Source organism: Lycium barbarum, chromosome 5 (assembly GCF_019175385.1).
Source record: "Lycium barbarum isolate Lr01 chromosome 5, ASM1917538v2, whole genome shotgun sequence".
Taxonomy (NCBI): Eukaryota; Viridiplantae; Streptophyta; class Magnoliopsida; order Solanales; family Solanaceae; genus Lycium; species Lycium barbarum.
The window spans coordinates 91,600,541-91,619,363 of record NC_083341.1 but is presented as its reverse complement, the minus strand read 5'-3'; the positions used below and the strand labels follow the sequence as shown (position 1 = coordinate 91,619,363).

Here is an 18,823-nt window from a genome sequence, read left to right as displayed (position 1 = left end):
AGGAAAGAGCAACAAAAGGACAAAATGAAAGATTGTGGAATGACCTATACATTATTCTCCTTGTCCACAAAAAAAACAAAGGATGAAAGTGGGTAGCGTAGAAGATAGGAATTACATTCACTGAAACAAAAGGGCAGTGTATACTGTATAGTCATGTGTGTTGGTATGACTCAAAATTCTACTGTTTTTTATTTTTTTTATTTTCCTATATAGAGATTTAGACAGAGTGGTATGTACGTAGTATGGAGTTAGGTCCATCTAATATTTGGCGTTCGCTTTTTGTTTACTCCATCTTTTTGTACCCACAAGCTATGCCTTTCTTGTAATTAATCAAACAATGTAAATCACTTCATCTCCTCTAATTACATGATTATTTCCTCAGTTTTGACAGAAAATGGGACTTGGGATCATTGTGATGATAAAGACATATGGCCGACTTTTCAAGGTCCTATAGTAAACTAAAATGTGAACAAAGAAACACGCCTCCCACCCCACCCCACACACATCTCTAGATCTCTTCTTTCCTTTTTCCCTTATTGGGAAAGAAAATCAGATCAGTTTGAATACCCTTTTTTTCCCTTTCTTATGCCTCATTCATCAAACGTCTCCTCAAGCTTAAAAGCCTTTCTGCTGTCACCACTCATTTACATTTTGTTATTGCTAATTTTCTAGGGCCAGTTTGGACATGATGTGAAATTAGTGATTTGAAGTTCAAATTTTATTTGGACATGTAATTTGAATTTATTATGTTGTATTTTTTCTCATAAACATGAAAATCCACAATTTGTGAATACTATCAAAACTTGTACAATTCTTATACAATCTTATCAAATGAGTAAATTATAGTTCATAAACAAGATATCAGAATATCCTAAGGAGAGACGCATTAATAAATCCATATTTTGATGTTCCTTTTATAAATAAATGCTTGTTATTACCAACTTTCAAATGCACATAATTTTATAAAAAGCAATTGATCAAAAGAATCACCAATAGTAGTAACTAGCTATTCTTTAAAAGATTCTTCCACATGGACAATTTCCTCACGTCGAGCATAGTCTTTTCAAACAAAATTTAAAATGATGGGCTTTTTTTTTTATAAAATGTAAACTTATGAGTCAAGTTTTACATTTAAAAAAATTTGCAATTACAATTGGAATTTAAAATCTTATATTTTGGAGAATTTGAGATTTGAAATCATGATTTGAAATTGAAGGTGAAGTTTTGTGTGATTTCATAAACAAAGGGATTCCAAACCAAACGCCTACTAGGTGAAATTTCTAGCTTGAATTCCTCCTCCTTGTGAGACTAGATAATAGACAATCCTGAGTTTCGGAATATCAACCACATAGGTGGTTATTTATTTTGATCTATTGACTATTGGATGAGAACAACTGATAGAAGATAGCAAAGCCAAAGTAAAGATCAAAACTTCATGTGGCTTAATAGGATTGTCGAATAACAAATTAAAAAGTTACTGAGGCGCTCCTAAAAGAAGGAAAATATCTGTATATATGGATGTCACGACTTTAATCATCTTGTAGAAATCTAATAGTTGCAACAAGGGTATCCATCTCTACCCATATCGAAAAGGAATTGGGCCTTGTTTGGTTGAGACAAAAGCCGTCGTGAACCAAAAATATAGAGTAGGGCCACAGTCCCCATCAGAGGCATTATATTGTGGGAGCAGTGTTGCTCTTTTTATTGATTACCCAATAGAGGCTTCAAATATCGTCAAGACAATGTGGGCCATGAAGAAAGACAAGTTGACCCTTTAACAAGTTTGTTAAATTGGGTCATATCAGAATCTCACCCCTCATTCAAAGACGTGATCCCCTCAGTTCCCACTAAGATATGAGCGTGAGTAAGGGTCCAACGTCTTTTGAGAACCACAACAATAATTACCATGGGTCTAAGAGCAAAGGAACATATTATTTGTTTCTTCCATTATTAGCATCATACTTCCATTATTGTTTTACAAAAATGTTATAATCATGTCTTGACCAACATAAAAAGCAACCCGGAAACATGCAGAAAGTTATAATAAACTAAGAAAAGAAATTACAATCTTAGTGGTTGCAACAGAAATTTAATCCCATCACAGGTCTTCTTTCATAACTTCACCCAAAGTTCGTGGACCCACACTCACCCAGGAAAAAATAGACAATACAACTTAGTCAATTCAGAAAATGAGAAATATGACCTATCTAATATCTAATGTCAATTATGATCCATCTAATTCCCTACAAATTTCATTAAATTTACAATCACAGTTAAAACTCAACATGCAACATGTGAAAACTAATCATTAACTCTCAAGTATCACATCTCATCACTTGAAGATTATTGGTGACTTACAACTTCTATTCTTTCCACTTTTAGCTTTAGGCCTTCAGCTCTAAAGCCGTATGTATTTATTAGCATTTCAAATCAAAAAGTAATATCACGTTAATGAAGCGCTGAATAACTTACAAAAGGTATACCAAAGAAAAAAATTGTGCCAAAAAGCTGCTCACCAAAAGCTTGGCAGATAGCTAATTTATCTATAGCTTGTACAATTCCTTATTTTCCACAAATTGAGGCAACATCGAAACTCAAATTTCCAAGTGCCCAAAAATAAGGACAATGCCAAATAAGTCAGCGGGCTCCTAGTTGGACATATTTTATTTGGAATGGAACCTGCTGCTAACCGCGTCGTATGTGGGGAGTGAAAGAACTGCCATTCAGAAAGCAAATGAGAAAACCACCCCAAACAAGACAAAAAATAGGGAAGGAAAGAAGAACAATAAGTGAAAGGAATCACCGTCTCCATAGGATGCCATTGTCAGGGGAGAAGAAATAAGCTTTTGTGCTACGGAAGCAATATCATTTGCTGAAATTGCATCAATGGCTTTCAAGAAATGCTCCACTGGTTTCCTGAAGATCCAGAAGCAAAACAGAATAGAAAACTTTAATATACTCTAAATAATATGAGATATTTGCAAAAGGATTATGGATGAAAAGGCAAAGGGGCAAAAAAATTTAGTACTCCCTCTGTTTCAATTTGTCTTACTTTACTTTTTCGTTTGTTTCAAAAAGAATGTTTCTTTCTTAATTTGACAACTCTTTAATTTTAATATCCCACATATCATGTTTAATACCACTAGATTAAAGGACATTTTGGTACAGTATAATATCTTTAGTTTAAGATCACAAGATTCAAAAGTCTTCGTTACTTTCTTAAACTCCGTGTCAAGTCAAACTAAGACAAACAATTTGAAAAACGGAGGGAGTACCAGGGATCCTACTCAGAATTTTTTGTTGAATCCCTACTTTCCCTTTTACAAAAAGCCTTATTGTTGTGCTCATGAAAAGAAATTGGGTGGTTTCGGTTTCCTTTTCTTGGGATCCCAATAAAGGCAATCAAAAGTTGACGAGTTGGTGTTCTTTAATCAGAAGATCTGCCAGCCATCGGCACTTTATTTCTGAGGTGCATAGATTCGCCATACTTTTTGAAAATCTAATTATTGCCAGATGTGGAATTTGGAGATGAATGCATTCTGTGACAACAATCCAGAGTGCGCCATGTTTACATGATATCAGGATTGTGCACTTAGGAGTAGTCTGATACTTGCATGCACACAGAAATTGTAACTCTGAACGACGGTAAAAACTCTGTTTGAGCTTGTCTATAACCGTAAAGCCAATTGCGAGTATGACCAAGTTCAATTTAATTGGTTTTGCCTGACCCTCAAACATGTTATCTCCATTCCTGTACTTCTATTAAATATATGGGTTTGACGAAACCCACCTTTGACCCGTGTAATTATGGGCAGGTCGGTCTATGACTCCTTTCCTATAAACCCATTTTCAATCAGCGGCGGAGCTAGAAGGCGACTAACAGGTTCGGTCGAACTCAGTAGGTTTGTCCTAAATTTGTATTTGTGTTATGAAATTCACTAAATATGTACAAATTTTAAATTTAGAACCCAATTATTAGCACTTAAGATCGTCATTATAGAATTCAGAACCCATAAAGTTCAAATCCTGGATCGACCTGTTATATTACCCGTCCAAATTCAACCCAACCCATCCGCTTGCCACCACAACATGGATTGAATTTCTTCAAAATACACTTCCTTCAGATATACCTAATACACTTCATTTTGGGTCGATCAAAAATATTTGACCCACTCCAAATTCGACATTGCTCCATTTTTATGTAATAATTCAATTTTTTAATTCTAATGTGATCTATCTCATCTATAAAACTAGTTCTTCAATCATTACTTTGAAATTATTCAACTACCACTAATATAATGTACAAGTCAAAATAATTTCTCAGACTTTGTGTCTCTGATGGTTTTTAAAGTATCCCAAATGTGATAAATTGGAGTGACATCTAATGTGGGATTACAAGACAAATAAATTGCCAATAAACCCACCAAATCCACTCAAATATTTTATTTAAAAGTGGATCAAAGTTTTTAAGACCAATCCTTTAGCGGGAAGAGGAAATGGGTACGATTGGGGATTGATGGTGGAGGGATTTTGTTGCATAAGTGTTGGAGTAAAGACCATTATGTGGCATCTTTGGTCCAGGAAGAGGAAGGCATGAACGGGTGGGAAGATGACAGCAAATTCTGGCTTAGGAGAGACAACTTCACCAAAGGGAGCCGATGTTACCGTCATCGGGAGAAAAGGAGGTGGTTACTATAGGGTGGTTGGGAAGGACCAGAAATAATGTTATCCTTGCTTATCCCCGATTAGAATCCCAACCTCCCCCCCCCCCCCCCCCCCCTCCTCTTTTTGAAACCATACCCTATTATTATAATCCATCCTGGCCTTTCAACAGTAAAACCTAAATTCAGCATGCTAATCTTTTCTAATAAATAAGTCACCAAGCTAACATCAGAAACAAGGGCATACCGCTCTCCATAAGTCAAAATTTGTCTCCCAATATCTTCTGATGCAACCATCTACAAATTACAGATCAGCAATAAGTACATAACAGATATGGAAACTGCAGATAGATGTCCTGCACATCTAACAAATGATATTTAAAAGATCAAGCAAATATTACATACACGAGATTCCAGGTTCATCAGAATAGCAGACTTCGTCGACTGTTTTGCACGGTCTAGCTGTACCTGGTCAACTGCATCAGACAAGGCAAAGGTGGCAAAACGGTCAGTAATACGTTAATACAGACAGCATTATTGAATTAGCATATTAGTCAAGTAAAACACTTTCTCATGGGAAGTAAGTAAACTAGGCGGAAAATTACACATAAATTCAAGCATACAAAGTTATTTGTCAAACCTTCGCCAGGGTTTGCAACTGCAGTAAGCTCTTTAACCGCTACTTCAATAGCTCTTGGTGCAAAATCTGAGGTCTGAAGAAAATAACCAAAAAGAGACGAAAAACTAAGCTTTTAATTGAGGAAGACTCTATATCGTGAACAAATAACATACAAAAATCTGGAAGTGCTTCACAGAATGAGCTTTGCTTGGCATATGCAATGGAATGTCATTTGTTGCATGAATAACAAGATCCAAAGCAACAAGAATTCAATTCATTCCCCAAAGGGAAAAGATGATACATGCAGTTTGGTTCACCTGATACATGGAAAACGTGTATTATTTTTTGGTGACTTACAACCTGAGTCATGGGCAAGTCGACCACATAATCCCTTTACTTATGGAAACTTACAACAATTTTGTTCATTTATAACTTACTACAATGTTAAATTGAATAGCGAAGAATTTCTGAGGATGACCCTGCCAACATAGCCCTCCTTTGGACTAAAGACAAAATAGTTTGGAAATAGTTCCCTTTTTTATTTCCCTATGCGTTCCTATGTTCATATAAAGACCATGAAATTACTTCATTCAAAACCCTACACTCCTCTTTTAGCGCAAACTACCACCTATCGAGCATGCTTCACCAGCTCGACAGTTTGTATTATGAGAATTGCACCATCATTTCCATGCATACCAATATAAGAACACTCATGAGATTATCCAACAAAAGAAGTGAAATGATCATGATCTTCTAAAAAGTGAAATGCGGGTTCCAAAGACTGATCTTGAGCAATCTAGAGATCTCACCAACACTTGCAGTTGATGATACTGATTACTGTTATTGGAGAAACATTTTCTGCAATATTCTCATGTGGCTTAGATTACTGGTAGGAAAAATTGGAACTAGAAAAAAGAAAATAGAAAAAAAAAGGCATGAACTTGATTCCTTCAACCCAATTTATGTGAAGGTGTTTGACTTGGCACGAAGTTTAAGAATGAAAGGAAGACTTTTGAAACTGGTGGTCTAAAATAAGCCAAAAATATTTGTGTGGTTATAAATCATCTCAACAATAACAACATACCTAGTTTATTCCCACAAGTGGAGTCTAGGGAGGGTAGAGTGTACGTAGACCTTACCCCTACCTTGGGATAAAATGAGAAGTTTAAAGTTCTTTTTGAGACTGACTAAAAAGGAAAAAGAGTCACATAAATTGAGACAGAGGGAGTAACTCCTTACTTTTCATAACCCGCATTCCTCAAAAAAAAGAATTATTTGGAAAACATGTTTCTCAAGCAAAGGAAGAAAAACAAGTTTAAAGTTAGAGAAGATAGATAATGTACTCAGACGAGGAATGTATAGCGGTATAAAAATGTCTCTATTAGATGTCAGATTTTAGTAAGTTCCAATGTATTTTGCAAGCATCAATTTCAAGTATACAGATCTAATTGAGAGGGTGCTGTATATCGTTAGCTGTAAGGCGGGTAAGCAAACATAAACGATAAGCTTCACATTATGAAGACATATATAAGCACACCTAGACACTCAAATAAAGCATCAATATTAGAGACTCAGTTTAGATAATAGCTATAAACGAAAAAGAAAAAGGAAAGAGCAAAATAATCTCAAACAAAGTTGAGGTATAAGATTGAGAAACAGTCTGAAAATACCAGATAAAACAGTTAATATTAAGAGAGGTAAAGGATTAGCCATTGGACCATTGCATAAAAATGAAGTTTGGATAGCTAAATCACAATGAAAAAATTTGTAATAGGTATCTTACTGTGGCTGCTTGAATTCCAAATAGTCCAGTGTCATTATAAATGCTGCTGAATGCGGAAAAGGCATGGATCTGTGGACATGCATTCAGGACACGGAGATCTGCTCATAATTGTAGCATAATTACATTAGCAGAAAAATGAGAAGAACCGAAGTGAATATTTCTTTAGACGAAAGAGAAAGATCAAACATACCCCACATTAAGGAAGACAATAGCCTATGGTAAGCAGTAAAAATCCACATGAATATCACGACGTTCACTTAATTGACCGTATCAAGATTCTTAAAAGAAGGAAAAGGGTATCTAGATTCTTAAATTGTGATTGTCAAATGGATCTGCGTATGCTAAACTGCCATATTAAGTAGCAAATATATGGACAACTTACATGGTCTAGAATACATCCCTTTTCCGGGACCGCCAGCTAAGAAAGATCCACCTCCTCCCATAAGCATCTGTTAAATGCACAACTAATATTACCATCCAAGACCACATCCAACACAGACACTAAACTATCGCATAGATGTATACTCCAAATAATCACAGTGACACAAAGTAAGGTTATGGCTGTATATCTATTTATAGCTCATACTATCTCTTAGTAAACAAAGTCCCCAAATTGTTGACTACTATATACAAGACCAGTAATAACCTTTGACCTTTCAAAGAATTTGTCAAAACTATAGACAGACGTACATGCATAAATCCTCTCATTTTATTGACAACTTACATGCATATGTTCTTTACAACATTGTTTTTTCACGGTGGTATCCTTCCACCAACACAAGTACCGGCAACTCTATCCATCGAGGGTCGGACAGATAGGACGAAATCTCCTAGTGTTTTTGCCTCCGCTGGAATTTCAACCTGAGACCTTATAGTTCTCAACCCACTTCACTGACCACTAGGGCACAACTGCAAGTTTATTATGTGTGTGATTTTATTAATATGTTTAAGAGAAACGTTTCTTGCATGTGCATCAATATATTGTTCAATTTCAAATATAAATCATTTTTTCCACTTTAATTGATATATTCAAAAGTTTGTGGTGTTCCTAGGATTTATCTTACCACAAGATCGGGATAAAGATGACACAAAATTGTTTTCTTATGAGTTATGAGGACCAGATTTTGTTGGGAGTTTTTCTGATGGATAATAGCTAGGTTATTGGTTAAGCTTAAAAGATGGTTCAACATCAATGACAACAGAAAGAACGGAAGAAAAAACACTCTTGGGATCACTTCTATGTCCCCTGGGCAACCGACCATTAGTTTAGTATTGCATTACACGATCTAAAGAAAAACATTTGCTACAAAAAATCATATTTAGATGAACTCTATGTGAAGCACTACAGTGGTGTTTATAAATAAGACCTAAGACCTAAGCCAACCTCTGAAACGGTCCCATACACCAATTAGTAAACAAATCTTACAATCTACAGTACCAAAATTATTTCCAAACAAACTTCATAGACACTAATGTGACAAGACATTAGAACAGACTACACCCGATCTTCTCCATATATCTCCAGCAAATACCCCTCCTGCTGGAAATATCCAGTAACCAGTAAATCCTCTAGATTTCAGGAAAAAGCAATAAAAACCCACTAAATAAGACTCTTACCCTGTATTGAAATACTCACTTTCTGGTCTCATTAGAAGATGCAAGCATACAGAACTAACAATCTCCGAACATGTACTACCTTCTACACCTTGGGTAACTGATACACATAATACAACAACAACAACATGCCCAGTGTGATCCCACAAGTGAATCTGCGGAGGGTAGGATGCACGCAGACCTTACCCCTGCCTTTGTGGGGCAGAGAGACTAATTTTTTTACAACTGTGGTGTCCGGACTAGCATAGGTACCGTGTAACGCATGTTGGACTAGTTTTTGACACATGAGGCATCTAAATAACAGCATGAATAAATGTATTGTACTCTGAAATCATACAAAGATCTCTTAGTAATGGTAATACTTCAAGCTTAGGCCCTTTCCAATCTCCTATTATTGTTTTTTGTTGTAAGAGTAAGAGTTAAAATGATATTTGGTTTACTGCAAAAAGTATAGTGAGAGAAAGTAAAAAATTGGCGTTATTTTTTGTGCAACTCGGAGTAGAAAAGTTGTAGTCAAACAATTTATGGCATAAGAGTCTGCAAATTAAAACCCATGAAAGCTATTTTGATGGGAAGACAGAACTTCTTGCTTTGGTTATATTCTAAATTTACTTTTTCTTTTTTAAACAACAGCCTAAAAATGTTTTTCTTTTTTCATTGCTCATTCTTCAGCACGCCCATCAACACATCTGGCTATGAATTTCTTGATGAACAGAAACCAGAAGGGAAATCTTGAACAATAATCATAGTTTACATGAAAATTAAATACCTGAAGAACAGTTAAAGTCATTGCGTCCTTTTCCTTAAGCCAGCCACCAGGAACTTCAAAAGCAAGTGCAAAATGAGTCATCTGCTTTTAGAGAAAGCATAAAACCAAGTTAGTTGTCAAATCAACACATGTACAAAGAGAGGGGAAGAGAGGGGCAAGAGAGGAGAGAAATTTCAAGGGCACACCCCTGAATCAGCTTGACGGCGGTAATCACCTCCTACATACATAGGTGTTGGCTCCACAGTGCGGGGCACCTTAGGTAAGTCGGATAAAAGAGGCTCTGCAACTTTTAACAATTCTTCATGTTCAACACCTGATGCAGAAAGAACAATCCGAGGAGCAGTATAATTCTCCTGTAAGAATAAGAAACCACCAAAAAATGAAAATTGCTCTACAAAAGTAGTAAGAAGTCGACATCTAATACTTATCGTTTCAAAAAAAAAAAAAAGTAATAAAAAGTTGGATCCAAAACAGGGTGGCTGAAAAAGGAGATCAATTCTTTTGACACTCACAGCTATGAACTCCTCCAGTACAGTGCTGTTCAACCTGTTCACTGTGGCTTCTGTGGCTGCTAGAGAGTTCCCATACGGACCAGAATAACCGGCAGAGTGAACTGCCTCCAGAAGCAAGTGTTGGGGGTTTTTGGAGTACTCGTCAATCTCGGCTTTAACCTTCTCAAGCTGCATGCGTAGAATAATATTACCGCAAATCCTACACAAAGAAAGAATTATATTGTATTTCAAGGACACCCAAGATGGAAACAGATAAGAAGGGAACCTGTTCGTTAACTTCCCAATCCAGAAATGCTGGATTTCTAACACAGTCAACAAGCAGCTCCACCATTTGAGGAACATATGTTTTCAACGCATCGGAAGTGTATATCATATGCTCTCGCGAGGCAGCAGCATTTACATTACCACCAATTGCTTCAACTTCCCGTACAATACGTAAGTGGCTTCGGTTTAATGTGCTTTTGAAGGCCATGCGTTCCGAGAGGTGTGTGGCTCCATATGAAGCTGGTGTTTCGTAAATTGAGCCACAATCTACGTATAAGCCAATTGAGGCGGCAGGGCTCTGAACTCAATAAATTGGAACCTATTAGGATTCACTGTAACAATTAACTCAATACTTCTTCCAGGAAAAGAATGTTAAATGATCTTACTGCTGATGTTTCTGATGCTATTTTGAGACCATTTGTGAGAGTTGTTATCTTGGTCTTTCCAGGTTCAACATAATCAGGTAATGGTGGAGGGAGCTGAACATCCTTGAGGGCGAAGTCCAGAGGGGGTAATGAATTTGACCCGCCACCAGTTAACCAACTAAAGAGGCCCCCCGATGGCTTGGTTGCAACTGCAGTTGAGCTTGAAAATCTTGCCAAGACCCTACTGCCTCCACGAACCTATCATAGTTTTCAACATTCAGAACACACAACAATACCAGAAGTGAATGACAAGTGCTTACCCAAAACACCCTGGGAAAAGGAGGACACAGGGAATAGTTTATTTTCCAACAGAGGATCTTTTTTATTGTTCCTTTGTGTTTTGCATTTCTCGTCAAACAAGTTGGAGAATATTCCATTACTCCAACCAGTGTTCTTAAAAGGGAAAAAACACAGAAAAGAGAAAATATCCATGGGGCTTGAAGCAAAAAGCGAGAAATAAAGTGTACTGTCTTAGAAGTGAGCACACAATCACCAAAAAATTAAAATATATCACTAGTATATGAATTTAGTACTATAATAATCAAATGTCAATTAAAACAATTATTCTCAGCATCCAATACACAACAATGCCGATATTAATCCAACCCCTCAACATTGAGATTCAAAAAATCGACCACTTGTCGTTGAGATCACACTGAAGCACGCAATATTCTGAAGTGCATGGCTTTGCCAATGAAGGACTAACCCCTCGCTTTACATTGATTCATCTCTATAAGCGACAACCGGGGGCGGCTCAACAAATTTGGTGGCCTAAAGCCAAACCATGATAATGGGCCTTAATTTTCTTTAAAGATAATATGTGCTCGCACACACACACATTAATTAAAATTCAAAGTTGTTATGTTTCATTATTAATTGATTTCTTCTACTAATTTATTTTCAATGTACAAAACTATATAATTGATCCATTTCATCTTTCTTAAGACCTTGCTGATTTTAGATAAGAAAAATATAAAATTTGGCAAGAAAAAGGAAAAGAAAAACAAATACAAAAAAGACAATTGAAAGTTCGAATAATTTTGTATCTATTAGAGGTTCTCTAACTTTCTCTCTCCTCTTCCCTTTACCATTCAGATCTGAGATTTAGATCAGATTAGATCTGATATCTGATATTTCAGATCCTTTTCCGGCCACTATCACATCCAGGTAATACCGGCGACCAGGTAACGCCGGCGACTTTTCCGGCTACATTTACTTTGCTTTCGCTTTTTCCTTTTTCTTCTCCTCTTCTTCTTCTCTTCTCCTTTTTTCCCTTTTTATCTGCCAGATAGCCGCTGCTCAGTCGTCGGCGAATTTTTCCGGCAGCTTTTTCCGGACAATAGTTTTTTTTTTTTTTCTCCCTTGCAGGTCGCTGTGAACAGTACCCCCGCCGTGAACAGTATTTTCCGGCGGCGATCAGGTTCATTTCGACTGGAGTTGGTACCTCCGGTTCTCATATCTATGCTTTGTTCATACATTTGTAGCTACATTTTGCTGACTTTAGACCTTTGACTAATTTATTAGTTCAAACGCGTTTTCGTGGCTTTGGATATTGATGGTAGACTAGGGTCATGTTCTCGTTCAGGGACGGGGACGAGGGTTAGGAGGAGTAAGTGGGTTAAAGGAGCATCTAGACTGAGAGTAGGTTCTTGGAACATTGGGACGTTAACGGGAAAGTCCATAGAGCTAGTTAAGATCCTTAAGAGGAGGAAGATTAATATAGCTTGTGTCCAAGAGACCAAATGGGTAGGACCTAAAGCTAAGGAGGTAGACGGGTATAAGCTTTGGTTCTCTGGTAGATCGAAGTATAGGAATGGGGTAGGCATTTTAGTAGATAGTGATTTAAGGGATCAGGTGGTGGAGGTTAGGAGAGTCAACGATAGGATGATGTCGATTAAGGTGATCGTTGAAGGGACCACTTTGAACATTATTAGTGCTTATGCGCCGCAAGCGGGCTTACGCGAGGAGGAGAAGAGGCGCTTTTGGGAGGATTTGGACGAGTTAGTGGGAGGCATACCGCCTACTGAGAAACTTTTCGTGGGAGGGGATTTCAATGGGCACATCGGGTCTATTTCGGGAGGTTATGATGATGTGCATGGAGGCTTTGGCTTCGGGGACAGAAATGGAGGAGGAGTTTTACTTTTGGATTTCGCAAGAGCTTTTGGGTTGGTGATAGCCAATTCGAGTTTTCCAAAGAAGGAAGAGCACTTGGTAACCTTCCGTAGTTCGGCGGCTAAGACTCAGATAGATTTTTTACTTCTTAGGAAGGATGATAAAGGTTTGTGCAAAGACTGTAAGGTCATTCCGAGGGACAACCTTACAACCCGACATAAGCTCTTGGTGATGGATTTAGGGATCAAGATGACGAGGAAGAAGAGGGTCGGGGATGATCGACCTAGGATCAGATGGGGGAGTTTGACCACGGCTAGTGCCCTGGAGATGGAAGAGAAATTGAAGGATATGGGGGCCTGGAATAGTAGTGGGGATGCGACCAGTATGTGGGATAGGACGGCTAGTTGTATTAGGATTGTAGCAAGGGAAGTGTTGGGAGTCTCGACAGGTAGTCGTGGTCGGCATCGAGGGGACTGGTGGTGGAATGGAGAAGTGCAAGGGAAGGTGGAAGCACAGAAGATGGCGTATGCGAAGCTGATAGAAAGCAAGGATGAGGTGGAGACATGGACGAATAGGGAACTTTATAAGATAGCGAGGAAGCAGGCGAAGTCGGCGGTTTTGACGGCAAAAACGGCAGCTTTTGAACGCCTCTATGCTGAACTAGAAGAGAAAGGTGGGGATAGGAAATTGTTCAGGCTAGCCAGGGTGCGGGAGAGAAGGGCGCGCGATGTGGATCAAGTGAAGTGCATTAAAGATGAGCATGGAAAAGTATTGGTAGAGGAGACTCTCATTAAACAGAGATGGCAGTCATATTTTCACAAACTCTTGAATGAAGAAGGGGACAGAGACATCGTGTTGGGAGATTTGGAGCATACAGGGAGGCGTCACGATTTTGGGTATTGCAGGAGTATTAAGGTCGAGGAGGTTAAGGGTGTTGTCCGTAGGATGCGCAGGGGAAGAGCGACCGGACCTGACGAGATCCCTGGGGAATTTCGGAAGAGCGCGAGCTCGGCAGGTTTGGAGTGGCTGACTAGGTTGTTTAATATCATCTTTAAGACGGCAACGATGCCCGAAGAATGGAGGTCGAGCGTAATGATCCCTCTATACAAAAACAAGGGGGATATCCAGAGTTGCGAAAACTATAGAGGTATCAAGCTACTAAGCCATACTATGAAAGTGTGGGAAAGAGTGGTGGAGATGAGGGTGAGGAGAGGCGTGTCTATTTCAGAGAACCAGTTCGAATTTATGCCGGGACGCTCAACTACAGAAGCCATTCATCTTGTGAGGAGACTGGTGGAGCAGTATAGGGAGAGGAAGAGGGACTTGCATATGGTATTCATCGACCTAGAAAAGGCTTACGATAAAGTTCCAAGAGAAATCCTATGGAGATGTTTGGAGGCTAAAGGTGTACCTGTAGCATACATTAGGGTGATCAAGGACATGTATGAGGAAGCCAAAACTAGAGTAAGGACAGTAGGAGGGGACTCAGAGCACTTTCCAGTTGTGATGGGGTTGCATCAAGGATCAGCTCTTAGTCTGTTTTTATTTGCCTTGGTGATGGATAGATTGACGCGACAAATTCAAGGTGAGGTGCCATGGTGTATGCTTTTCGCGGACGACATAGTCCTGATCGATGAGACTCGTAGCGGAGTTAACGCTAAGCTGGAGGATTGGAGACATACCTTGGAGTCTAAAGGATTTAAGCTGAGTAGGACCAAGACAGAGTACTTAGAGTGTAAGTTCAGTGAGACACCTCAGGAGGTTGGCGTGGAAGTTAGGCTTGGTGCTCAGGCCATCCAAAAGAAAAGTAATTTCAAGTACCTTGGGTCTATCATGCAAGGCAGCGGGGAGATTGACGATGATGTCACACATCGTATTGGGGTAGGGTGGATGAAATGGAGGCTAGATTCCGGAGTGCTATGTAACAAGAAGGTGCCACCACAACTTAAGGGCAAGTTCTACAGAGTGGTGGTTAGACCGGCTATGTTGTATGGGGCGGAGTGTTGGCCAGTTAAGATCTCTCACGTTCAAAAGATGAAAGTTGCCGAGATGAGAATGTTGAGATGGATGTGTGGGCACACTAGGAGCGACAGGATTAGAAATGAGGCTATTCGGGATAAGGTGGGAGTGGCCTCGGTGGAAGACAAGATGCGGGAAATGCGACTGAGATGGTTTGGGCATGTGAAGAGGAGAGACATAGATGCCCCAGTGCGGAGGTGTGAGAGGTTAGCCATGGATGGTTTCAGAAGAGGTAGGGGTAGGCAAAAGAAATATTGGGGAGAGGTGATTAGACAGGACATGACGCAGTTACAGCTTACCGAGGACATGACCTTAGATAGGAGGGTGTGGAGGACCCACATTAGGGCAGAAGGCTAGTAGATAAGTCTCGTTATCTTTCCTTATTAGTAGGCGCATTAGCGCATTATAATTTCTTGTGCTCTGATTTATGTTATTATTTGCTACTTTCTGTACTTTGATTACTCTATTTTATCTGTGCCGCTTTCGTTATTTGCATTTCCATATCGCTTTGAATTCCTTGATTATCCTGTTTTTACTGTGTCGCTTGCATTATTTCATTGCAATATCGTTTTGAATCTTTTAACCTTATCTGACTCCCTTTTTATGCTTCTATTGAGCCGAGGGTCTCTCGGAAACAGCCATCCTACCTTGGTAGGAGTAAGGTCTGCGTACATTCTACCCTCCCCAGACCCCAAGATGTGGGATTTCACTGGGTTGTTGTTGTTGTTGTTGTATTACTTCAATTTTCTTGTTGAATGCTTTTAATAATTAAAAGGAGCATGCAATCTAGTCCAACCTACTACAGGCCTTGTATTTGCCTATTTGGATGAAGAAAAAAAAGTGGAGGTACAATTTTCTTATAAAAAGGAAAAATCAAGAACTAATATTTAGGTCATTTACTCCAATATCAAATGTATATGACCCAAATAGATTTATATTCAGAGGTAAGAAAAGGATCTAAATAATCTATTCATATAATTCCTAGTAATCTTTTTCAAAAGTAACTATCGAAATTCCAATGGTTAACTTTTCATTTTTTAAGAAAAAAGATACATATACACATATGTTATTGTATAAAAATGGTGCCCCCGAATTTATGGGGCCTATGGGAAAGGCCTTAGCGGCCTCCCCATCTAGCCGGCCTTGGCAACAACTGGATGTCTTTTACAGCTTGTTTGGATGGTTGTAACCTATTGTACTGTTACTTTAAATACAATGTTTGTTTGATTGTTACTCAAATTTTATTGTATAGTATCGTTAAATCATTAAATCATTGTTATGTAACGACGAAAAGTCTCTTTTTATGTAACGACCGATTTCGTGTGGTCCCGTCGTTACCTTTTTTTCCTCATTTTGCCTTTGCCTATTATTTAATGATCCTACTTTATCCTTTACCCTACCTTTCTTTTATATAACTCTACCCCATACCCTACATTTCTTTATGATATTGCAGGTTTGTCCTTCACATTGCTGATGCGTGGCATTATGTAACAATGAAAAATATTGCAATCAATTCAAACGTTGTATTCTTCAAAACAATACAGTAGAATATGATACAATACAATATGTTATGAAACGATAAGTAATAACCATCCAAACAAGTTGTTAATAATGCTGGTCCAAAGTACTACCGATTGATGGCAGAAAAGCGTATGTGGATTCACACAATTAATTATTATTTGGGGATATCTTAGGATTTCAAGAGAGGTCAAGAGGGACTTACACATGGTATTCATCGACCTAGAAAAGGCTTACGACAAAGTTCCAAGAGAGATCCTATGGAGATGCTTGGAGGCTAAAGGTGTACCTGTGGCGTACATTAGGGTGATCAAGGACATGTATGAGGGAGCCAAAACCAGGGTAAGGACAGTAGGAGGAGACTCAGAGCACTTTCCAGTTGTGATGGGGTTGCATCAAGGATCAGCTCTTAGTCCGTTTTTATTTGCCTTGGTGATGGATGGATTGACGCGGCAAATTCAAGGAGAGGTGCCATGGTGTATGCTTTTCGCGGATGACATAGTCCTGATCGACGAGACTCGTAGCGGAGTTAACGCTAAGCTGGAGGATTGGAGACAAACTCTGGAGTCTAAAGGGTTTAAGCTGAGTAGGACCAAGACAGAGTACTTAGAGTGTAAGTTTAGTGAAGCACCTCAGGAGGCTGGCTTGGAAGTGAGGCTTGGTACCCAAGCCATCCAGAAGAAAAGTAGTTTCAAGTATCTTGGGTCTATTATGCAAGGCAGCGGGGAGATTGACGATGATGTCACACATCGTATTGGGGCAGGGTGGATGAAATGGAGGCTTGCTTCCGGAGTGCTATGTGACAAGAAGGTGCCACCACAACTTAAGGGCAAGTTCTACAAAGTGGTGGTTAGACCGACTATGTTGTATGGGGCGGAGTGTTGGCCAGTTAAGATTTCTCACGTTCAAAAGATGAAAGTTGCTGAGATGAGAATGTTGAGATGGATGTGTGGCCACACCAGGAGTGACAGGATTAGGAATGACGATATTCGGGACAAGGTGGGAGTGGCCTCAGTGGAAGACAAGATGCGAGAAGCGAGATTGAGATGGTTTGGGCATGTGAAGAGGAGAGACACAGATGCCCCAGTGCGGAGGTGTGAGAGGTTGGCCATGGATGGTTTCAGACGAGGTAGGGGTAGGCCAAAGAAGTATTGGGGAGAGTTAATTAGACACGACATGGCGCAGTTACAGCTTACCGAGGACATGACCTTAGATAGGAGGGTTTGGAGGACCCACATTAAGGTAGAAGGCTAGTAGATAGTCTCATTATCCTGTCTTATTAGTAGTCGCATTATCATAGTATAATTTCTTGTGCTCTGATTTATGCTACTATCTGTTATTTCCTGTGCTTTGATTATTCTATGTTATCTGTGTCGCTTGCGTTACTTCATTTCCATATCGCTTTGAATCTCTTAGCCTTATCTGACCTCTTTTTATGTTTTTTATTGAGCCGAGAGTCTTTCGGCAACAGCCGTCCTACCTTGGTAGGAGTAAGGTCTGCGTACACTCTACCCTCCCCAGACCCCACGTTGTGGGATTTCACTGGGTTGTTGTTGTTGTTGTTGTCGGGTCCATCAAAATGGAAAGAACACACTCTACTTTAATTTTCACAAGGGGAAAAAACAAAAATTGCATCATTTTTCAAAAATTAACTGATAAAGTAACTTGTCATAGTCCCATTTCAAAAACGAAGTTCAAAAACCATTTCAAGAAAATAGCTTGTCCTAGTATAAATGAAAGTATGCATCTGCAATGGATCTTTTATTATATAATCTGCGACTTTACATTGAATTTTCCTTTTTCATGTAGCCGTTTAATTTGCAATAAAAATAACTTTTTTCCCGTAAATTTACACGTACAAGAAGTAAACACTTAGCTGTACAACGGATAAGCAACATCTCAAATACTCAGTTACATTTCAGAATTTACTAAATAGGAAAATGGAAGAAATTAAGCATAATCTAATTTTGGAGGTGAAAGATGCATACATCTAGAGGTATTAGTGATCAAATCAGATCTAAATAACCAAACAAGGAAAAGGTCCCAATACAATCTAAGATTAACATTTTGAGATAGCAAAAACATAGGGCAATAATAATGTATTAGTGGAAGGGGTTACCTTAAGTGCTCTGTACATGATGAATTTGTATTTGAGGAAGCGATTACTGTCGCTGTGTTTCAATGGTAAGGGATTTAGCTGCCGATCGGAGATGAAGACGACTGAGTTGGTATTCGGAGCTATGATGAAAATGTTTGGGTTGATTTGCCACTTGCTGGACCTTTTTCAGTTTTGAAACATATATGCGAACAATACCCAATGCTCTCTAGAAGAGAAAAGGACAAAAATGTTCCTAGGTTCAAAATAGTCTCTTAACTATGCATTTAACGGTTTTAGTCCTTTAAGTTTGTTACAAGTTAACAAAAACGGTCCCTTAACTATGAGAGTAGGTTCAAAATAGTCCTTTAAATATGCACTTAACGGTTTTGGTCCTTTAAGTTTGCCATAAGTTGACAATTTTAGTCTCGA

General features: G+C 38.7%; 1 protein-coding gene across 1 annotated transcript; it reads right to left on the bottom strand.

The window, feature by feature from the left end:
* Positions 1–2,273: 2,273 nt before the first annotated feature.
* LOC132641064 (mitochondrial-processing peptidase subunit alpha-like) lies at positions 2,274–18,611 on the bottom strand. The gene is made up of 13 exons (XM_060357939.1): positions 18,416–18,611; positions 10,609–10,845; positions 10,224–10,520; positions 9,959–10,126; positions 9,632–9,799; positions 9,447–9,527; positions 7,446–7,512; positions 7,064–7,161; positions 5,302–5,374; positions 5,067–5,137; positions 4,909–4,958; positions 2,804–2,916; positions 2,274–2,716 (listed from the first exon to the last, which is right to left on the bottom strand). Exons 1-13 carry the CDS (start codon positions 18,431–18,433, stop codon positions 2,664–2,666), a joined length of 1,494 nt encoding a protein of 497 aa, XP_060213922.1. The 5' UTR covers positions 18,434–18,611; the 3' UTR covers positions 2,274–2,663.
* Between the last annotated feature and the right edge of the window lie 212 nt (positions 18,612–18,823).